The 19697-nt window shown below is 39.9% G+C and overlaps 1 protein-coding gene across 2 annotated transcripts in view; it reads left to right on the top strand.

The window, feature by feature from the left end:
* Positions 1 to 9504: 9504 nt before the first annotated feature.
* Positions 9505 to 19697, top strand: part of DHX40 (DEAH (Asp-Glu-Ala-His) box polypeptide 40) — a 52364-nt gene continuing 42171 nt past the window's right edge. The window contains exons 1-7 of one of the 2 annotated variants that reach the window (XM_010861615.1): positions 9505 to 9679; positions 10590 to 10757; positions 12432 to 12577; positions 13998 to 14117; positions 14320 to 14547; positions 14770 to 14836; positions 15974 to 16105. In XM_010861615.1, the coding sequence (XP_010859917.1) occupies positions 9628 to 9679; positions 10590 to 10757; positions 12432 to 12577; positions 13998 to 14117; positions 14320 to 14547; positions 14770 to 14836; positions 15974 to 16105 (913 nt within the window). In that variant the 5' untranslated portion in view covers positions 9505 to 9627. Of the gene's footprint in view, positions 9740 to 10589; positions 10758 to 12431; positions 12578 to 13997; positions 14118 to 14319; positions 14548 to 14769; positions 14837 to 15973; positions 16106 to 19697 lie in introns of both variants that reach the window. The other variant, XM_010861613.1, reaches the window with a different exon arrangement.

Raw genomic sequence — 19697 nt, 5'->3', positions numbered from 1 at the left:
TTCATGTTTTCTATCTCTTCATAATTATGTGATTTCCTAAGCTCTGTCTTCTACTTTACAATTTTCTCTTGATTTGTTTAAATTGTCCATGGGCTTTTTAATGTCAAAGAAATATATTTTTAATGTTTAATTTTACTATGTTTGCAAATCTACCTGTTTGCTTTTATCATGTTTTCTTCTTCCATTATGGTTCTATTTTTTAGATTGTTTAAGTAATTTAAAACATTTATTTTATACTTCAGGTTTTCCTGTTATTTCTGGTTCTTGAGATCGTTTTCCTGTTTGTTGGGTTTCCTAATCTCTCTCCTGATGCTGTGTTTCTTCATGTGATGTGTAGTTTTTTGTTGTGAGCTCCTCATTAGTAGGGGATGTTTACTCTATGGAAATTCCCTGCAAGGGTCCTCACAGAAGACCATCCCCACAGAACAGTTTTAAATTTTCTAGTAGATCTGCATTCCCCATTGGTTTTTGGCATCTAGGAATTTTTCTCTTTCTAATATTTTATCAAGCATCTGTAAGCTTTTTTTCCATAAGGTAAGAGTGGATCATTCAGATTTAATGCACTAGGTTGCTGGAAATTCCGTGTAGTCAAAAAGATGAATTTTGTCTCTAATTTACAATTATGTAAAAACAGACATGGCTAACTTAGTGTAAAGTAAAAATTATACATATGTGCAAAGCCTCATAACTATCAACTAAAATTTCATCATTTTAGTAATCCCTAGATTATTAAATTAGATTTGTTTCCTTTGTCTAGACTGTATTTCCTTTGTGTATATTTACTTTGTGATGAGATTTGTAAAGTCGGTGGTGTTGGATAAAGCTTAGAAGTATTTTGTAAGAATTGGGTTTAATTCTGCTTAGTCAAATTTCTTGTTCAGTTCAGTTCAGTCACTCAGTTGTGTCCGACTGTCTATGACCCCATGGACTGCAGCACGCCAGGCCTCCCTGTCCATCACCAACTCTCGGAGCTTGCCAAACTCATGTCCATTGAGTTGGTGATGCCATCCAACCATCTCATCTCATCCTCTGTCATCCCCTTCTCCTCCCACCTTCAATCTTTCCAAGCATCCGGGTCTTTTCCAATGAGTCAGTTCTTCACATCAGGCTGCTAAAGTATTGGAGCTTCAGCTTCAGGATCAGTCCTTTCAATGAATATTCAGGATTGATTTCCTTTAGGATTGGCTAGTTTGATCTCCTTGCAGTCCAAGGGACTCTCAAGAGTCTTCTCCAACACCACAGTTCAAAAGCATCAGTTCTTCGGTGCTCAGCTTTCTTTATGGTCCAACTCTCACATCCATACATGACTACTGGAAAAACCAAAGCTTTAACTAGACATACCTTTGTTGGCAAAGTAATGTTTATGCTTTTTAGTTGCCTAGGTTGGTCATAGCTTTTCTTCCAAGGAGCAAGTGTCTTCTAATTTCATGGCTGCAATAACCATCTGCAGTGATGCTGGAGTGATTTGCAGTGATTTTTACAGAGATAAAATCCTGACCTTGCTAAACAGAATGAACGGAGACAGAAAATCCAAGACAGAAACTGCTCTTTTCATTTATTTATTTTTTTCCAGTTTTTCCTTTTTTCATTCATTTAGATTTCGTATCTAAGTGATATCGTATAGTATTTTTCATTCTCTCCTTGACTTACCTTATTTAGCTTAATGTCCTCAAGGTCCATCCATGCTGTAAAACATTTTATTTTATTTTATTTTTGACTGAAGTATAGTATACAAAGCGCAGTATAACACAAATATACAGTGTTGTGTTAATTACGTCGTACAGCAAAGTGACTCAGTGATCACGCGCTCAGTCGCTTAGTCATGTCTGACTCTTTGAGACCCCAGGGACTGTAGCCCTCCAGGCTCCTCCGTCCATGGGGATTCTCCAGGCAAGAATACTGGAGTGGGTTGCCACGCTCTCCTCCAGGGGCTCTTCCCAACCCAGGGATCAAACCCAGGGCTCCCGCATGGCAGACGGATTCTTTACCATCTGAGCCACCAGGGAAGCCCATTCAGTTATACATACATACAGACACATATATATTCTTTTTCATATTCTTTTCCCTTGTGATTTAACTGTATAGAATACAGTTCCCGGTGCCATACAATAGGACCTTGTTATTTGTCTACATTGCTCTTTTTAGATAGGGTGTAATAATTGGAAAATAAAGTGAAAAAGTTGAAAAACAAAAAGTTGGAAAAATTTCTCCAACAGAACCTATCAGGGATTTTAACTGTATAATTTAAAAGCGTAAGTCTCTACTTCTGCTACATTTTTCTCCCATGAAGAAATGATGCTTGAATAATCAGACATCTATATGAAAAAACAGAACCTTGACTTTCCTGGTGTTCCAGTGGTTAAGAATCCACTGGACAAGGGACATGGGCTTCATCCCTGGTCTGGGACGATCCCACATGCCACAGAGCAACTAAGCCCATGTGCCTGCCACAACCACTGAAGCCCGCACACTCCAGGGCCCAGGTGCCACAACTTCCAAGCCCAAGTGTCTAGAGCCCATGCTCTGCAACAAGAGAAGCCCCTGCTCACCACAACTAGAGGGAGCCCACCCACAGCAGTGAAGACCCAGTGCAACCAAAATTCAAATAATTAATTAAAATTTTAAAATTAATTAATTAAACAATTTAAAAGACCCATAGCTTATACAAAGATCAATTCAAAATGGATTATAAATCAAACTATATAACCTGCAACTATAAAAACTCTAGAAGAAAACACATGAGAAAATCTTTGTGACCTTGGATGAAGCAAAGATTTCTTAGATACCACACCAAAAGCACACACACACACAAAATTGCTAAATTGAACTTCATCAAAATTAAACTCTTCTCTCTGAAAGATACAATTAACAAAATTACAAGGCAAGCCAAAGACTAGGTAAAAATGTTGGCAAAGCATATATCTGATAAAGGACTTGAATCTAGAATCCATAAGGAATTCTCAAAACTTAATAATAAACTAAGTAACCTCTCCCTCCCACACACCAGTGGGCAAAAGATTTGAACAGATATTTCACCAAAGAAGATACACAGACTATAAATAAATACACAAAATATTGTCGACATCATTCCATAGAGATATGCAAGTTACAACCACAATGACATCTGACTACTATCCATTAGAATGGCAAAACAAACAAACAATCAAATTGACAATATCAAGTCCTAGCAAGAATGGAGAGCAACTGGAATTCTCATCCATGGCTGGTAGAAGTGCAAAATGGATCAGTCACTTTGGAAAAACGGTTTGGCAGTTTCTTGTAAACGTACATTTATCATTTGACCTAGCAATTCCACTCCTATATATTCACTCAAGAGAAAAGAAAATATAAGGTCACTCAAAAATCTGTATGCCAATGTCTATGGTAACTTTGTGCATAATCACCAAAAACTGGAAACAACGTACATTTCCTGAATTAATGAACTGATAAATAAATTGTGATACATCCATAGATCAAAATACTACTCAACAATAAAAAGGATTACATTGTTAATACACACTACAACTGCATTCAACTATAGCTGAATCTTAAGGTAATTATGCTGAATGAAAGAAGCCAGACTAGAAAAGAGTACATACTGTCTGATTCCTTTCGTATAATATTTTGGAATAGGCAAAACTATAGAGACAGAAAACAAGTGGTTGCCAGCATCCAGAGGTGAAGGAAGTGACTGACCCACAGAGGAGCACAAGGGAATTTGTTAGAATAATGTAACTGTCTGATATCTTTACTCTAGTGGTGGTTATATACTATATGCACTCATCAAAAAATGCATACAACTAGGGATGGGGGAGCCTGGTGGGCTGCCGTCTATGGGGTCGCACAGAGTCGGACACGACTGAAGTGACTTAGCAGCAGCAGCAGCATACACTAAAAGGGTTTACCTGGTGGCTCCAAGGTAAAGAATCCACCTGCAATGCAGGAGATGAGGGTTTGATCTCTGGGTGGGGAAGATCCCCTTGAGGAGGGCATGGCAACCCACTCCAGTATTTTTGCCTGGAGAATCCCATGGACAGAGGAGCTTGGCGGGCTACAGTTCACAGGGTTGCAAAGAGTCAGACATGACTAAAGTGACTGAGCATGCATGCATGTATACACTAAAAACATGACTTTTTACCATTCGGAAATTAGGGCTCAATAAAATTTACCACATCCCCAAAGTCTTATACACAGGCTCTATCACAGATTTTAATGGTCATATTTAAAAAGTATAATTCCTCTCTTTCCCCTATGAAAAAATTATATCATAACTGAGAAATCAATAAGGACAATAAAACTTTAAAAGTTAGAATGTAAAATACTTATGATACAAAATCTTTGTGCTTTGAAATAAGTAACATTAAATATGTACAGTATTTAAATGTTTACTTATGTTAGTAATTTCAATCTTTTTTACTTTTTGATTTTATGAGTTAAATGTGAATAAAAGGTTTTGTTTTTGTTTTCTTCCTAGAGATATAGTACTGTTTCATTTTTTTCTTCAAATAATGTTGATGCTGGAGTTTCTCAGATAAACCCAGCTTGCCACCTTCAGGCAAGTGAAAGATTTACAGAGACGGTCACCAGAGATAAAATATTAATTTTGCAGATTTCTCAATCATCTGTAATTAATAATATCTTGGTCACTCCATTAGTGTCTTTGTGAGATTTCCTCTATCCAAAATCTTTCCCCGGCATTTACTGCAATCTTTCCAACTTTCAAAGCTCAGTTCAAATAGCATTAACTCCAAAAAATCTCTGGTCACTCTAGCTAGTTTTTCCTCCTGTAATTATTTAGCTCTTTGACTACTTGAAGGTAATGATAATCTCTTATGTGTATTTTTATGCCTCTGTATGGCTATTAAGAAGGATGAATAATATGGTTGTGCTTTCTAATACTTACTGAATGAACACATGAATGAATGAACAGGAAGTTAAGAGTACTCTTTGAGCTTTCTAAAAATATCTATATATTTATTTATCTTTGGCTGTTTTGGGTCTTAGTGGTGGCACGCAGGATCTTCATTGTGGTGTGTGGACTCTAGTTGTGACACACGAACATGTGGGATCTTAGTTCCCCAACCAGGGACTGAACCCCCGTCTCCTGCATTGGAAGGCGGATTCTGAACCACTGGACCACCAGGGAAGCCCCTCACTGAGCTTTTATCTGAAAGAGTTCCTGTTTTATTGATAGACTAATGGGAATGCCACACATTCATGCACAATTATTACATATATGTGTAAAATATCAATTTTCACTGACAATGACTAAAAGTGTCACACGCTTTATTAGCTTCTGCATGAAATAAAATTTAAAACTAATTTCTTTGGCCACACCACACAGCATGTGGGCACTTACTTCTCCAACCAGGGATCAACTCTCAATCCCTGCATTGGAAACACAAGGTCTTAAAGACTACCAGGGAAGTCCTTCAATTAAATATTATTATTGATGAATGATTAATGACTGCTTGGTAAGTGGCCTAGTGATACTTATCAAATCTTAATATATGCACACCAAAAAAAGAACAAAGAAAGAGAAGAAAGTAGGATGATGTTGATTTTTTACTTTTGAACTGAAGGGTTCAGAAAGAGTTCAGTCGCTCAATCATGTTCGACTCTTTGTGACCCCATGGACTGCAGCACGCCAGGCCTCCCTGTCCATCACCAACTCCCAGAGTTTACTCAAACTCATGTCCGTTGAGTCGGTGATGCCATCCAACCATTTCATCCTCTGTCGTCCCCTTCTCCTCCCGCCTTCAATCTTTCCCAGCATCAGGGTCTATAAGTTCAATGGTATGGCCATCTAACTGTTTTCCTCAAAATGCCTAAATCTCTAACATCTACAGGAATGTTAATAGAATATATAACAGTGGCATAGGGTCCACTACCTCACTTATAAAATTCTCTATTGTTTCTGTCTGACTGTCTGGTTTAGGGAATGAGGTTCTTCTTCATGTCTCCATTCCCTGCAAAACATACAAGCTTCCCTCTCACTTTCCAGGCCTACATGCGTCCAGGACTGCTAAGTGACTAACTGGTCATAGTTTTGGCTTTTAACTTATTTTTAAAGGAGGAATGGTCCATACTTCAAGTGGCTCATCTTGAATGCCTGCCACTAGGACTTTCTAGTGAAGGATCCTCTTTCTCTTGGTTACTTCAAGGGCGCCTTATTCCTTCAATCAGTTCTTCCTTTCTCCTTACATTCTCTCTTCTCTCTGCCCTCTCGAGGCTCAGTCTTACCTGCCTGAGAAAGGCAATAACCAGTTCTTCAAGCACACACAGAAAGCTCCGATCTAGGCCTCTAGGTCGGCTGTGTACTTATGTCTTTGTTTCTTCTCTGGTGAGGACTGGAGCAGAAGAAAACTCTTTGGTTTACAAGAAAGACAGAAATAAAGGAGAGAGACAGAGAGGAACAATCAGATTCATATTTGGGGATACAAATTTGTCACAAATGCAGATGTATTACACCTACTTTGATTAAAAGTTTCTTCTTCCTCTTCTAGCCCTGCGTTCATTCTCAAGATGTGAATGTACTTTTTCTCCCTCATCACTACCTCTGTGTTTCAAGTCTCCTAAAGACACCCTGTAATTACACCCCCAACAATTTCACTGACCATGAATCATGACACATACACTGTATCAGCAGCAGCTTTTTCTGGCTATTCTCTTCTCTCTTTTCATTTACCTTCCTTGATTCTAATCAAACATCTCCAAGTGCATTAAGTACATTTTTCAGTGTGCTCTCTAATTCTTTTCCCACCCACTTACAGTCTGGCTCTTATCTACTTCTCTTTACCAAAACAACTATTGGTTTGGTCAAATTCATGGATTAAAAAAAAAAAAAATCCACGGACTTTGACACTATCGCTCACTCTCTTTCTTGACTTTCTGTTATGATTAACATTCAACATATTGCCATTTTTCTGGTGTTTTTTTGACTTTCTGGATTTTACTGTATTAATATCTGTGATGATTTTTCTTTCTGTACCACTTGTTTCTTTTAAATTATAACCATGGTTCTCTACTCTCCTTTCTTTCTGAAAAGGATTTAAAAATTATGTGTGTGTGTGTGTGTGTGTGTGTTAGCTTTCTCTAGCTGCAGTGAGTGAGGGCTACGCTCTAGATGCCGTGTGTGGGCTTCCCATGGCAATGGTTTCTCTTACTGCGGAGCATGGGCTCCAGGCTCTTGGGCTTCAGTGGCTGCAGCTCACAGGTTCTAGAACACAGGCTCAGTAGTTGTGGCACATGGGCCTAGTTGTTCCGAGGCATGTGGGATCCTCCCGGATCAGTGCTGGGACCCGTGTCCCCTGCACTGGCAGGCAGATTCTTCACCACTGAGTCACCAGGGAAGCAAACTGAGATCATTCTGTCCTTTTTGAGATTGCGCCAAAGCACTGCATTTTGTACTCTTTGTTGACTATATGAGTACTACTCTATTTCTTCTAAGGGATTCTTGCCCGCAGTAGTAGACATAATGGTCATCTGAATTAAATTCGCCCAATCCAGGCGTGTCACCATAAAGAAGGCTGAGCACCGAAGAACTGATGCTTTAGAACTATGGTTCTAGAGAAGACTCCTGAGAGTCCCTTGGACTGCAAGAAGATCAAACCAGTCAATCCTCAAGGAAATCAATCCTGAATATTCATTGGAAGGACTGATGCTGAAGCTGAAGTTCCAATACTTTGGCCACCTGATGTGAAGAACCGACTCATTTGAAAAGACCCTGATGCTGGGAAAGATTGGAAGGCAGGAGGAGAAGGGGACAACAGAGGATGACATGGTTGGATGGCATCACTGACTTGATAGACATGAGTTTGAGCAAGCTCTGGGAGATGGTGAAGGACAGGGAAGCCTGGACTGCTTGGGAGTCTCAAAGAGTCAGACACAACTGAGTGACTGAACAACACCATCACCAGGGAAGCCCCAAAACTGACTTATCATGCCCTGTACTCAGCAATACCTTGCCAATATTACAAATGTATTTTTGCTTTTTTGTGATTTCTCTGATTTGTCATAGTTTAAATTTCTAGCAGAATACAGGATGTTAGGAGATTCCTTTAATGGATAAGAGAAATCTGGAATGTCCTTCTACAGATTTATTCCTGTAGAACTCAGGTTTGGAGAAGTTATTAGAAAGTTGCTCTCACTAAAAATCTGATAAACCTGCATTTTAGGAGATGCTTATCAATCCCATTTAAAAGGAGTTGGTATACATATATTTTTAATGAGTATAGCAAAATCTTAAGGTCCAATGACATCTTTTGAAGCCTAGTCAGATAGGAGAGTAGGGACTTCTAGTTAATGTCAAGTGATAATTTGAGTTGTCTTTGACAGTAAATACTGGTTAAGTCTAACAGCAGGAAGAGTTGGAAAGTCCAAGAAATAATCTTCTTGCACCGCTTTTGTTATGATTGACACTACTTACAAAATTGCAAGTTTCTACAACAGAAAGACCTGCTTTGCAAAGTACCTATCCTGAAAAATTCACCCCACCTCAATCGTTGTATATGTGTTTAACTTTTCAATTCTTGTGGTTTCCAAGGAATCAACAACCATTAAAATGAGCTTAGCGGACTTCCCTGACAGTCCAGTGGTTAAGACCCCTTGATTCCAGGGCAGGGGGCACCGGTTTCATCTTTGGTTGCTGAACTAAGATCACACAAGATGCCCGTGGTGCAGCAAAATAAATAAATAAATGCGATTAACTTCTCTGGAAATCAAATCATTCATCCAACCATCCAGTAACTTAAAAAAAATATTAACAGCCCACTTTGAAACACTTTGCTGGGTCGAGTGTATCACAGTTTTCTAAAGTTGCTGCCCTGCGTCTAGCTGGGGGAAAGGAGAAGGAAATACGCATGTAAATAGAATTTAACATGCAGGGTCCTGCGCATGTTCACAGTGTCCCCAATGAACAGCGCAGGGAGCCTAATTTTTGACACTACAGAACAAGAAGTTCAGGTGTGCCTCTCAAAACCCGTGTGCCGTTGCAGGACACTTCAGTACGAGCAATTGTGGCTCAGCTAGTAAAGAACCCGCCTGCAATGCGGGAGACCTGGGTTCGATCCCTGGGTGGCAAGATTACCCTGGAGAAGGGAACAGCTACCCAGTCCAGTATCCTGGCCTGGAGAATTCTATGGCCTGTTATAGTCCCTGGGGTCGCAAAGAGTCGGACACCACTGACCGACTTTCACTGAAGGTGACAATGCTGTGGAATGCCAAACGCTAGGAAAGATTTCAGCTCCTGACAAAGGGTCACATCACGCTAGGTATGTGAAGGTTGGATACGTCTGCAGCGACCACTGATTAAAAAAAAGGCGTCTCCCAGCCCTTGCGCACAAGCGGAGACCCTGGACCGGGCCCTCCTGGACGTCGGGGCTAGCTTCGCGCGCGGAGCCGCAGCGCACGCGGGCTGCTTGTGGGAAGCACCCGGTAGCCGGCGCTCCGCTCGGCGTCGGGGAGGGCGGGCTCCTCGTGCCACGTCATCGGGCGGCTCCCCCGCCCCTCGCCCGAGTCGCACGCGCGGAAGTAAACACCGCGACGTCATCAGGGCGCGTCTTCGCCTCTCCCCGCCCATCTCCCCAGGACCGGTGGACGTGCTCACCTCCGCTCGGGGCCAGGTCTATGTCCCGGTTTCCCGCCGTCGCGGGCAGGGCGCCAAGGCGGCAGGAGGAAGGTGAGAGATCGAGAGACCTCCAGGCAGAGCGGCCTTCGGCAGGTTCCGTCGCGGATAGAGGTGCGGTCCGCGGGACTCCGTAGAGGCCAGCGGGAGTGGTAGCACGGGGCTTTGGGGAGGGGGCGGGGGGATGAAAGTCCGCCTGAGACTGGAGGAGAAGAGGAGGCTGCAAGGTGCAGCCTTCCTGTCGCCCTCTAAGCCGGAGGCGAACTTTGCGTCCAGTGAGCCACTTTGGACTGGAGAGGGGCGGTCCCAGATCTAAGTTGGGCGAAAACCCTGCTGAGGGGCAAAAAAGTGCACCCCAACGCCGGGACGCGTTCTGCTCTTAAATAGGCTCAGAAAGCCTTTGTTCTCTACCCACCCGTTCCCCCCCACCCCTCCGCCCCTCCGCCGGGCCGCCAGCCTGCCTTTGGGTACGGTATGAAGGGAGCCAGTTTCCAGGAGCCAGTTTCCATGGTTACCCACCACTTGGCCTTCTGGGATATCAGTCGCTCTGAACGGGGACCTAACTTGAACCGTGAATCAGAAGCAAATACAGGTGGCTTTTCATTCAGCCGAGAGTTTTTCTACCCTGTTCCAGTTTTAGGGTCTATTATTTAATAAAATTGGGTTTTGTGCTTCTGAATAGGTATACCTGCAAATATATTGCCTTGTGCTAGGCTTACTTTGTCGGATACTTTGAGTCGGGCATTAAGAAATGCTCAAGTTGATCTCACTAAAAAGTTGCTTTGAGCTTAGAAACGCTCGCTCGCAAATGGGATGTAAGCGATTTCACCAAGAAGTCATGGGTTGATTCTTTCCAGCCCTAAAATTCTACTGTCACTCTCTTTTTCAGTTTTGGGAAATTGAGATAACTTTACAGGCCTTTTAATTGCACCTCCACCCCCCACCCCCCGCCCTGTCATTACAGAAGAGAAAGGATGCACATCACAGGAGGGAGGAACTACTCCAACTTTCCCCATTCAGAAACAAAGAAAAAAGCTTATTCAAGCTGTGAGGGACAATTCATTCCTTATTGTTACTGGAAATACAGGAAGTGGTAAAACAACTCAACTCCCAAAATATCTATATGAAGCAGGTAATTTTATTCTGGGATAATATTGGGAGCATTTAAAAATATCCTCTTAAAAGCTAATAGGACTTCTGTATTACATAAATGTCTGTCACTTGTTTTACAGTTCGATTCTTCTCTTGGCACACTGTCCTTGTATGTTTCGCTCTTTTTTACAGTCTTATTTCAGATTCCGGAATTATTTGAAATGGCATTTTCAGTTACCATAAAGATTCCAGATAGAATTATAGGTAGATATTGATTCTCTGCTGTAGAGTAGGTTGTCTTGCAGTAGACTGTTGAACGTTAGGTATTGAAATGATTTTCAGGGGAAGGGATATATTGATATCTGTTGCTGACATTACTATTTCTGGGTTCTTTTTCCAGAGTGATATCAGGTAACTGTTTATTCCTTGATTTTCCTAACACCAAGCCAGCTAACAAACTACCCTTACAGTGTCTTTCCTTTCAATATGGTAAACTTTATATCATAAGGTTGGTATACAGCAAAATTATGTTGGATATTATAAAAATTTCTTAGCTTATATATTGGAGAAGGCAGTGGCAACCCACTCCAGTACTCTTGCCTGGAAAATCCCATGGACGGAGGAGCCTGGTAGGCTGCAGTCCATGGGGTCACCAAGCATCAGACACGACTGAGCGACTTCACTTTCACTTTTCCCTTTCATGCATTGGAGAAGGAAATGGCAACCCACTCCAGTGTTCTTGCCTGAAGAATCCCAGGGATGGGGGCTTCTGGTGGGCTGCCATCTCTGGGGTCGCACAGAGTTGGATATGACTGAAGCGACTTAGCAGCAGCAGCAGCAGCTTGTATATTAACTTACTCGGATAAGTCACGTCTTTTAAGATGCTATCTGTTGGGCTTCCCTGGTGTCTCAGTGGGAAAGAATCTGCCTGCCAATACAAGAGACATGGGTTGGATCCCTGGTCTGGGAAGATCCCACATGCAGTAGAGCAACTAAGCCCATGCGCCACAGCTATTGAACCTTTGCTCTAGAGCCCAAGAACCGCAACTCCTGAAGCCCTCACAGCCTAGAGCTTGAAACGAGAAGCCCATATACCACAACTGGAGAGGAGTCCCTGTTGCTGAAACTAGAGAAAAGCCCATGCACCAATGAAGACTCAGCACAACGAAAGATAAATAAATAAATAATTTTTTTAGAAAGATGCTGTTAAGACATACCACTATTTTACATACTATTAGTAAAGGAAAAAATACCATCAGTTATAAGATCCATTTTGCTTTCCGAGATACTAAAATGGTAGAACCTATGAAAAGTGGTATATTTAAACTTCTGTGGAAAAAGTAAATCTATTTTAGGAAGTGTGTGGAATTTTATGTCTTCCCAGGGGTTAAAAATTTTTGGCTTACTCTTTAGAGTAAATCTTAAGACTGAAATTGGAAAAAATCTAATTAAAATATGTACATTTAAATGGTTGTTAATATGTGTTCTTATGTATGTGAGAATGGTTATTATGTATATGTGTATGGTTATTCATATATACTCTTATTTTTAATTAATACTTAAATTTCCATGGTGCAAATGTAAGACAATGTGTTGTTAATTTTGCCAGGTTTTCTTTTAGAAACTCTTGAACAGTTTGTATCGATTGACCAGAAACAGTTTAATGGGAAGCAGTGGTTAACATTTTTGTGTATTTTACCTCTGCATTTGGTAGGGTTTTCACAACACGGTATGATTGGTGTGACCCAACCACGAAAAGTAGCTGCCATATCTGTTGCTCAGAGGGTTGCTGAAGAAATGAAATGCACATTAGGATCCAAAGTAGGATACCAAGTTCGTTTTGATGATTGCAGCTCCAAGGTACCAAAGTTCTGTTTGTATTTAGTTAAGTAGTGTGAAGTTATAGAATGAGTGGGAAAAGTTATGGAAGATTTTGACTTCAAAATTCCATCTGCATTTTAAAGAAACAAAGCCTCAGATTAGAATTAATTTGTATTGCCCATTATTAATGTCTTGTCCTGGGTGCCTTCCCTTTTCTCCTTTTCTCCCTTCTCAATTAGTTTTGTGACAGTTATGTTGACTTTTTCATAGGATTCCCTTGTGTATTTTAGCCATAACAGTTCTTGACATGTAACTTATATTTGTGTTCTTTGAAAAGAAATTTTATTATAGTAAAATATACATAAAATAAGATTTACCATTTTTAGTATTTTCAGATCACATTTAGGTAAACAGTGCAGTGGCATTAAGTACATTCATAGTGTTTTGTAACCATTACCACTCTCTATTTTCTGAACACTTTCACCATCCCAGAAAACAGTGCTGTATCTCCATGTTCCCATCCTCCCACCTCCAGTAGTCCCTGGTACCTTCTATTCTGCTTTACATCTCTATGTATTTCTATATACTTAAAACGTGGAATCATGCAATTTTGTGTGGCTTGTTTCATTTAGCTAATGTTTTCAAGGTTCATCCATATTATATGGTTGAATTCTTGAAGTCAGTGCAAAACTGACAGTTAACAAACTTATTGAGCAAATATTTGTTGAACATCTTCTGTATTCATGGTAATAGTTCATAGCCACATTCAGAAATCCCCTCAGGATTTCTGAATCCTGAACCAGATGCAAAATAATCCCTGATTTGCTTATGGTCCCTAATAGGAATGGCTAGCAATAATGGCACAGAATAACTCCCCAAAATACTGTCTTTGCATTCCTGGTGGTCACTGCTGGGATTTTTCTTTTCTCCTTGGCTTGTTTTACGGATAGCTCTGTTGGTAACTCCTATTCTCACCTTCTTTTAATGCTAGTCGGCTGATCCTATTTTTGTAATAGGACAATGGTCAGGGAGGAATAGCGTGAGAAGAATGGTGCCACCTTCCTTTTTTCCCTAAGTTCTCTAAAATAGCAGCTGAGACAGGAGGACGAATCCCATTTCATTATTGTTTTCCCACAGCTTGCTCACCAGAGGTCACTGTGTTGTCTTAACCACTTTCCACTGACTTCATTGTATTTCCTTATTGTTGCTTTATCCAGAACATTCCCCTTAGTTTTCCTGCCTGTGTAGATCACAAGTTTCATAATTTACCATCCATGTTATTAAAATATATTATTAGACTATTTCATGTACTCTCTTATTTAGTCAGATTAGTTTGATCCCTTGATGTCTGTACATTTGAGGGGAAAAATTTAATTTGCGAAACAGGAGTGCATTTCTGTGATTTTTATTTTTATGTGTATTAACATACACATATGTTACTCTGCTGTTTGAACATTAGGAAACAGCAATCAAATACATGACTGATGGATGTTTACTGAAACATATTTTGGGAGATCCGAATCTTACCAAGTTCAGTGTCATTATTTTGGATGAAGCCCATGAGAGAACTCTAACTACAGTGAGTATTTAACTTTATTACGTATTTATTAGACAGTTTTCTTTCTTTGGGGGTAGCTTTGTACTGTACAGTGAATTGCCTTCCCTTCCTTACATTTTAATCAATTAAAATATGAATCCTTTGGTTAAGGAAAGCAAAATATTTAAAATAAGTTGGTTGTTATGTACACTTGTGACTTATTAGAAATTTACTTTTCTTTCAGGACATCTTATTTGGTTTACTGAAGAAGCTATTTCAGGAGAAGTCTCCTAACAGGAAGGAGCATTTAAAGGTCGTGGTGATGTCAGCAACAATGGAATTAGCCAAGCTCTCTGCATTCTTTGGAAATTGTCCAATATTTGATATACCTGGAAGGCTTTATCCAGTCAGAGAAAAATTCTGCAATTTGATTGGTCCACGAGATAGAGAAAATACTGCATACATTCAAGCGGTATTACTTGTCATCCTTATTATGTCTTTTCTGTATCTATGATTCTAGTTGACTGAGTAGTTTGGTAATTCATTTTTTCTCTAGTGTTTTAATGGCAGCCTTTATAGGTCCTAGGACTTTTGAGAATCAGATTTAATTTTTCTGTGGAACTGAGAGAGCTGGCGGTAGTGGTGGTGGGACTTTATCTCCACTAGCATTTTATGCTTGTGTTTCTTGCTTTAGATTGTGAAAGTGACCATGGATATCCATTTGAATGAAATGGCTGGAGACATCTTGGTTTTTCTGACTGGTGAGCATTCAGTACTAGGTTTAAAAATTTTGCCCTTTATACGAGGGGAATGTGGCACCACACTACTGTGTACCTTTGTTGGAAAATCTAGGTTCTACTCATTTTATCCTAGCCTTTTATGGTTATCTGAGTAGTTTTAGATGTTGTATTTATTATAAGATATGTAACATAATTTTACACTGCCCTAAAAGCACAAGTCTCCTTGAAGTGAAGTCACTCAGTCGTGTCCGACTCTTTGCGACCCCATGGACTGCAGCCTTCCAGGGTCCTCCGTCCATGAGATTTTCCAGGCAAGAGTACTGGAGTGGGTTGCCATTTCCTCCTCCAGGGGATCTTCCCGACTCAGGGATTGAACCCGGGTCTCCTGCATTGCAGGCGGACGTTTTAACCTCTAAGCCACCACAAGTCTCCTTAGTAAACATATGTAAAATACACTGACCTTTTAGTAGGAAGATACTAAATGGTAAAATATTAATATTTTTATTACCATATATAGAGCTGTTAACCACTAAATAGTCCTGGATCTGAATGACTAATTTCATTATTTCAAAAGACGTCCTACTGGCTGCTTTCTTCTTTGAGTGGTGGGATGGTACTGTGTGGTAGCAGTGCACAGGCTGTGGAATCCGTGTCTCATAGGCATGCTTTTTTGGATCAAAAATAGAATAGTTACATCTCAGACTGGTGTGATTCTTCAAGTAGCAGCATTCTGCTAACAGATCTGAGTCATTTCATGGCTCACCTCCTACACTGCCTGTACTAATGTCAGAAGTGAGACATTGTAACAATCTCTTAGCCTTTTTAAGGAACTTAAGTATTTTTGACATCAAATGCAGTACCGCCTATGGTAATGATTAACTTTATTGAATCTTCCCCAAATACCATGTTAGTAAGATGAAAGACTTGATGACTGTAAATGTTTTTATTCCTTTAGAGATTTAAATTCCTTGGAAACTGGTATTTCCTGTATTTTTTATTTTATGTTGGGATTGGGTACAACTTGTGTTCATCTACTTTAGATCAAATGAGATGTTTAAAATATGCAAAACTAACATAAATCTAGAAAGCTTTTTCTTTTTCATTCTTAAATTAATTTTGCTGTTCAGTTGCTGACATTATTTTCTCCCCTCATTTCAGGTCAGTTTGAAATCGAAAAAAGTTGTGAGTTACTTTTTCAGATGGCAGAATCTGTTGATTATGATTATGATGTCCAAGATACCACTCTAGATGGCTTGTTAATATTGCCCTGTTATGGATCTATGACAACAGGTAATTACTCACTAGAAAAGAAAATTTGATTTTTAAAGAACTTTATATTGAATAATCTATTGGATAATCACATGTTTACAACAGTATGCAGATAGTAAGTGTTTAGGTTAATGAATTTCACAAAGTGAACTCACCTTTGTAACCAACAGCCCAGATCAATAGTGTTTGGAGAACCATCCTTCATCCCTTGAGAGACATGACTTTTTTTTGTTTTTAATTGAAGCCTTTTTACATTCACTTTTTTAAGACTTTGGTCATCTATCCCCCTTATTGTTGTTAAGAGAGGGCTGTGTCCTCTCCCAGCAAAACAAAAATATTGTTATGGATTTTTTGAAATGAGGGCTATAATTCCTTGATAGTAGTACCATAAATTAAATCTAATTTGCCACTGCCACAGAATTTCTAGGAATCTTATATATCCAGATGTATCAGAGAGTGGATTGTTTTCTTTTTATGTAGCCACACATACTAGTCTACTTTTCAAGTACGATGTAGTTCTTTTTTAAGTTCAGAGAGCAAATTTTAACTCTGATCATTCTATTTGTTCATAATAAATGTTACTGAATGAGGTTTAGATTTGTTTTGTATAACTATTGTATTATGGAATTTGACTTGTAATACGAAAGGGAAGTTAACCTGTAGTCTCCTATTTAGACTTTGACTGGGATTAGCATTTATGTAATGCAAAAAAGCAATTGAATGTTTTTATATTTTATGTGTAGTTTTGTTTTTGTTGAGTAGGTGGTTCTTATCCGTATATTAACAAAAACAGTTCAGAAACGTATGTGTTGGTAAATAACCGTAGACATGCCGTTTTAGAAATTACTTTTGTGATGATGGTATTGGGCCCACACACTCAACATTGACATCTATTTTAAATTGTTACATCTTCAAGGGAATTCTTAGGGTCTTTGTTAGGTATTTAAGGTTCTCATTTATTTTGGAGATTCTATCTACTAATTTTTTTATAATTTACTTTGTAACTGATAAGGTAATTCAAAACCTGCTATAGTTGCTTTGTGTTAATTGTTAATACATACATACTTCGTATAAAGTTCATTCTTTCCATCTTACTGCCACATTGAAAAGAATAGTTCTTTATCTGCCATTGCTTCTTGTTTATCTTCCTGAAATTCAGTTTTTATACTATTAAAGCTTGCTAGTGACCTGTTCCTCAAATCTCATGGCATTTTTCTATTAGTTTGTATTTTGATTTTGGGTTAATAATAAGTCTCCTTAAATGCTGTTGTGTAGGATAGTTATTTGGTTCTTCTGACCACTATTTCCATAAGGCTGTTGCCTTACCCCTCTCCCTGGCCTTTGTTCCCCTCTGAATATGACTATTTTCTAAGGTTTCTTCCTTAGCTTGCTATTTTCTTAGAATTCTCTGTTTTGGAGAGGTTGGCTTCTAGGATTCACCTGTCACTTCTTTGTGACGACTCCTGAAAGCTGTCTGTAGTTCAGTCTCCGGCACTCTAGGCCTCTTGGGTCTCACAGGGCTTTCTGGTTTGCCTTTATCTTCTCCAGAGCCTTCGTTTTTCATCTTTTTTTCCCCTCATTGTCATTAGAATTGGGATCCTCAGTTTGTTTTCCTGGGTTGTTAACATATCCAGCTAACTGATTTTCCCTGATTTAATTTGCCATCCTACCTGCTGTGGTAAATATAATCTTCCAAAAGCACAGCTCTGATTGTGTCGGTCTCCTATTCAGTACCTCCAGTCATTTCCTATTGTCAACTGAATTAAAATGCCAGCTTAATAACTTGCCGTTCATTTTCCTTCCAATATGACTTTAGCTAGCTTTCAGCCTTAAATAACAGTGTATGTGATTTTCTTTGTTGGTGTATATCAGTTCACTTCAGTTTCTCAGTCGTGTCCAACTCTGCAACCCCATGGACTGCAGCACACCAGGCTTCTGTGGCTTCATCACCAACTCCCAGAGTTCACTCAAGCTCTTGTCCATCGTGTCGGTGATGCCATCCAACTGACATGTTGTCCACTTCACCTCCTGCCTTCAGTCTTCCCCAGCATCAGGGTTTTTTCCAGTGAGTCAGTTCTTCTTATCAGGTGCCAAGCAATACCTTCGTTTATTTCATTCTCATAGGACTGTTCAGTTCAGTCGCTCAGTCGTGTCCGACTCTTTGCAACCCCATGAATCGCAGCATGCCAGGCCTCCCTGTCCATCATCAACTCCTGGAGTTTACCCAAACTCATGTCCATTGAGTCAGTGATGCCATCCAGCTGTCTCATCCTCTGTCCTCCCCTTCTCCTCCTGCCCCCAATCCCTCCCAGCATCAGGGTCTTTTCCAGTGAGTCAGTTGTTCCCATCAGGTGGCCAAAGTATTGGAGCTTCAGCATCTGTCCTTCCAATGAACATTCAAGACTGAATTCCTTTAGAAAATCAGTGACTTGGTTGGATTTCCTTGCAGTCCAAAGGACTCTCAAGAGTCTTCTCCAACACCACAGTTCAAAAGCATCCATTCTTCAGTGCTCAGCTTTCTTTATAGTCCAACTGTCACATCCATACATGACTACTGGAAAAACCATAGCTTTGACTAGACGGACCTTTGTTGGTAAAGTAATGTCTCTACTTTTTAATATGCTGTCTAGGTTGGTCATAGCCTTTCTTCCAAGGAGCAAGTGTTTTTTAATTTCATGGCTGCAGTCACCATCTGCAGTGATTTTGGAGCCCCCCCAAAAATAAAGTCTGTTTGCATTGTTTCCCCATCTATTTGCCATGAAGTGATAGGACCAGAAGCCATGATGTTAGTTTTCTGAATGTTGAGTTTTAAGCCGACTTTTTCACTCTCCTCTTTCACTTTCATCAAGAGGCTCTTTAGTTCTTCTTTGCTCTTTGCCATAAGGGTGGTGTCATCTGCATATCTAAGGTTATTGATATTTCTCCTGGCACTCTTGATTCCAGTTGGTATATATAGGTAAATGGTAAGGATGAGAAATTGGGTTTGAGTAGAGCCGTTACTGAAGCATTCTGTTTATTTATTTATTCCCCTTCTGGTTCCAAGGGCACTGTAAGGTGAGCTACTGGTGATCCATATGATCATAACCATGTTTATTGTAGCAGTTTATGACAGTGCAAAGAGGCATTGGGATGGAGCTGATGAGGTACTGAGTAATGGGTGAGATGGAGTTTGCTGAAGCAGAGAGAAGGTAGCATTCCTGGGATCTAAGGCTTTCTTTATAAACCTGGTAAATACAATATAGCACTTAGTTTCATTGTTTTTGCTACTTTGGGTTGTGGGGAGAGACCTTAATACAGTGTTATTTCTTTTATTTCCTATTAGCTTGAGGAACAGAAAGCTTGCATTTGGGAGTGAGGACCGGGAAGAAGGGTTTCCTGCCTATAGCCTGGAGTGAGGGGGTTCGGTAGGTTTGGTGTTGAGGTAGACCTTATGAGGTGGATATTTTATATTTGCTCTTAACTTCTGAGCTAGCTGTGAGTGTGGCTATTTTAAGGAAACATCTTTAAATATCTCCGTGCTTGACATAAAAAATTCTCATCTGTCAACTGTGAAGAGGTGCTGAGGTGTTCCTACTACCACTAGGTCATAGGACCCCCTGCTCACCGGGATGAA

This window comes from Bison bison, unplaced genomic scaffold, assembly GCF_000754665.1.
Source record: "Bison bison bison isolate TAMUID 2011002044 unplaced genomic scaffold, Bison_UMD1.0 scf7180017864472, whole genome shotgun sequence".
NCBI lineage: Eukaryota > Metazoa > Chordata > Mammalia > Artiodactyla > Bovidae > Bison > Bison bison.
Note: the sequence above shows the minus strand (reverse complement) of the source record. Positions and strands in the feature narration are given on the sequence as shown.